Source organism: Monopterus albus, unplaced genomic scaffold (genome assembly GCF_001952655.1).
Source record: "Monopterus albus unplaced genomic scaffold, M_albus_1.0 scaffold135.1, whole genome shotgun sequence".
NCBI classification, from domain to species: Eukaryota; Metazoa; Chordata; class Actinopteri; order Synbranchiformes; family Synbranchidae; genus Monopterus; species Monopterus albus.
In genome coordinates this window covers 561,179-564,932 of record NW_018128015.1, presented here as the reverse complement: position 1 = coordinate 564,932, position 3,754 = coordinate 561,179, and the positions used below count along the sequence as shown (strand labels likewise).

Sequence of the window (3,754 nt, the reverse complement as noted above, 5' to 3'; positions counted from 1 at the left end):
CAGGACAAGAATCACATACTCCCCTGCATCAGTGGCCAAATAAATATCATTAACAACCTTTAGTAAGGCTGACTCTGTACTATGCATGAGTTTAAAACCAGACTGATAAGCCTCCAATAAATTATTGTCATCTAAAAAGGATTTCACCTGCACATAGACCACTTTTTCTAAAATCTTCGAGATAAAAGGTAACTTAGAAATAGGCCTAAAATTACTCAACATGGATTGATCCAAACGTGGCTTTTTGAGTAGAGGTTGTAAAACTGCATGCTTAAAATAACCAGGCACAACACCAGAAGATAAACTACTATTAATAATTTCCAAGATCGTGCCTCCAATACATGGGAAGACTTCCTTAAATAAAGCCGGAGAAACGACATCTCGAGGGGAGCCAGAAGGCTTGGCCTGGGCAACCACTCCCTCCAAAAAAGTCAGAGTTACCGGCTCAAAAACATCAAAAGTAGTCAAACAAGGAGTAAAGACCGAAGGATCGGGCACTAACCCTACCACAAAAAGCCTTTGTAGTAGCAACCTTCTCATTAAAATAAGCTAAAAACTTATTACATAGTTCAACCGTTGCTTCCTGACAGACAGGCTGCGGGGGATTTAACACCATCCCAATTGTTCTATATAATACACATGAATCATGACTATTAGCTACAACAATACTGGACAAATACTCTCACTTGGCTTCTTCCACAGTCCTCTGATAATTGCGCCAACAGTCCTTCAAAATTTGCAGTGAAACTTGCAGTCCACCCTTCTTCCACCTTCTTTCGGCTCTGCGGCACATCTGTCTGGCCACAGGAGTTCTAGTGCCAAGCCAGGGTTCCATCCTAGTCTTAGGCAGCACAGTTTTCATCGGGGCCACAGAGTCCAGTATAAGGCTGCAAGAGGATTGAAACCAAGCGCTAAGCCCCTCCGTATCCCCACCAGCCTTGTCAGTGCACGCAATTGCCTGTTCAAACGCCGTGATAAACAGATCGGCAGTGGAAGGGTTCAGTGTCCGACAGCGCCAGGCAGGCGCCCGCAGGCCACCACCTGCACAAAACAGTTTCGCCTCAAAAACAATGGACAAGTGGTCAGAAAAAACATTCGTACAAATATTTAAATTAGTCACAGGCACACCATACGAGACAACAGGGTCCAGCGTGTGTCCCCGCTCATGTGTAGGACCAGACACACACTGCACCAGTTCAAAAGCATCAATAATAGTTAAAAACTCCCTCACCAAAAGAAAATAAACTACAACTGTCAATAAAATCAGCTGCATGAAGGCAATGAATCTTACTCTTTTTATGCATGTGTTTGTATTTGTTCTCACCCTCCTGCAGAGCTGCAGCCAGCAGCACAGCAGCCTGGGGCAGCTCCTCTGAGTGCGGCTGGACGAGCAGTCGCGGTTCGACTAGCGAAGTTTTCATCATCCCGCTCAGAGCAGAGAGCTCTGTGTAAATCTGCAGCTTCTCCTCCAGGCTGGAGCAGATCTGCTGATCCTGGCTCATCAAATTCTCTGATCAAGATACAAGTTCATAAATGTTAACTCAGGTGTAATAAATAAGGTCACCGTTGACTTCAGGAGGAAGAAAACTGACATCTTGCCACTGTATATCAGTGGAGACCGTGTGGAGAGGGTGCTGGCCTTCCGCTTTCTGGGAGTCAACATTAAGGAGGATCTGACCTGCGGCGTGAATACCTCTAAACTGCTTAAAAAGGCCCAGCAGATACTGTACTTCCTACGGGTGCTCAGGAAGAACAACATCTCCCAGAGACTGTTGGCGTCCTTCTATTGGTGCTCTGTTGAGAGTATCCTTACATACTGTATATGTGTATGGTACAGTAGCAGCACAGTGGGTCAGAGGAAAACGCATTAATAGGGCTCAGGAGATCGTCGGCTGCCCTCTCCTCACTCTGGAAGGACCTCACTCTGGAAGGACTACACAGTTCCTGATGCCTCAGAAAAGCTCAGAACATCATTAAGGACACTTCACACCCAGGACGTTCACTCTTTGACCTGCTGTCGTCAGGTAGACGGTTCAGAGCAATTAAATCAAAGACCACTAGATTCAGGAATAGTTTTTACCCAACAGCAGTTACCACACTCAAAATATAATATGCCTGTGCGTGTGTATGTGTGTGTCATTGTTACAATGACAATAAAGGATTATCTATCTATCTAAACCTTCAAGACTATGAATTAAAAATGATAAGTATTTGCTGTCACAGACTTCCACGTACCTTGTAACTTATAGATCTTCTGCATACGGGCCTCAGCAGCTCGTTTCTCCTTTATTGTCATTGTTACAATGACAATAAAGGATTATCTATCTATCTATCTATCTAAACCTTCTAGACTATGAATTAAAAATAATAAGTATTTGCTGTCGCAAGCTTCCACGTACCTTGTAACTTATAGATCTTCTGCATACGGGCCTCAGCAGCTCGTTTCTCCTCTTCAGATTCACTTGCATCTTCTTCTTCCTCCTCCGGACAGCTAAGCAGAAAAAACAGTTAAAGAAATGTTAGACTAACTGTTTGCAGAAGGTGAAGTCAGAAGATTTTGTTCTGACTATCTGTCTTTTCCCCTGCATGCACACATAACATACAGATATATACACACACCTCTCTACAGCCTCTCTAATGAGCCTCATCCAGGTGTTTCTTTCCTCTTTGGATGATGTGTGGACCTCATACATTTCTGGCCCAGCGGCTGATGCACTGATCAGAAACATACCTCTCTCTTCATTTGCTACTTCTCGCACTATTAACTTCTGCAGTGCGATGACTGGAGGCTTCTGGTCCTGGAGCACATTAAAGTGGGGAAATATTATTTTACATAAGGTGATAATGGCCCAACTTAAAATAATTCATTTCAGGATGTAACATTTTGATTACTGGGTACTGGTCTCATGAGCTCAACCTGATGCAATTCATGTGCACGTACCACTGTGGCAAATGTATACTTCTGGTCTTTTTCTTGTAGGAAGATGAGTGTGTCAGAGAGGAGGAGCGCCAGGACGTCTGCAGAGGTGAGGAGAGGTAGGAAAATGTTATCATGTCACCACTTTGTCTCTTTCTGTCATGTAAAAGAGACGCAAATCAACAGTATTAAAAACGAGAGTACACTGTTTGTCAGTCGCACCTTTTAGTCGACCAGTGGCAGTCTTCCACAGGAGCAGGCCCTGGTGTTGGAGCGTTTGTCCCGGCCCCATCATGTCCTGCTTCCGGAAGGTATGTCCGTTTTTCAGCTTGGCTGAGCTGCGGTTCTCCATGCGGTTCCACACGCCTTGTAACCTTTGATGCCGCTCGTTTTCACTGACCCTCAAGTCCACAGCTGCTATCACCTCCCGGATCTGAGTCAGTGCTTTTGAAAGGTCAGCATGCTCCTCCGTTTCCTCTGAGTGACCAAGAAGGAGAAATACTCAAAGAATGAAAAATATCATCAAGGTTTACTTGTATATTTACAACCAAAATATTGTATATTGTGCTATTTTTGACAAGCGCTGGGTTTTGGGGACTACATGGCCATGTTGCCAGCAGAGGGCAGTAGATGACTTACTTTTAGTGTATTGTAAGATCCTCTCCAGCAGTACTGGGTACTTGGTGATCCTTTGGGTTACCAGCAAGATGCACTCTGGAATCTCCCTCCGTCTCACCAAAGAATTATTGCCTTGTTGCTTGAAAAAGATGCATTAAGTATTATTTTACAATTGGATGGAGGCAAGATACATTTGCCAAAAAAGATGATCTGAAAATG

At 44.1% G+C, this 3,754-nt stretch overlaps 1 protein-coding gene across 5 annotated transcripts in view; it reads right to left on the bottom strand.

Moving 5' to 3' along the window:
- Window positions 1-3,754, bottom strand: part of arhgef28a (Rho guanine nucleotide exchange factor (GEF) 28a) — a 45,668-nt gene that overhangs the window by 10,653 nt on the left and 31,261 nt on the right. For all 5 annotated transcript variants that reach the window (XM_020613591.1, XM_020613595.1, XM_020613593.1 and 2 more), the window contains one exon: window positions 1,325-1,510. In XM_020613591.1, coding sequence (XP_020469247.1) covers window positions 1,325-1,510 — 186 coding nt within the window. The remainder of the gene's footprint in view (window positions 1-1,324; window positions 1,511-3,754) is intronic.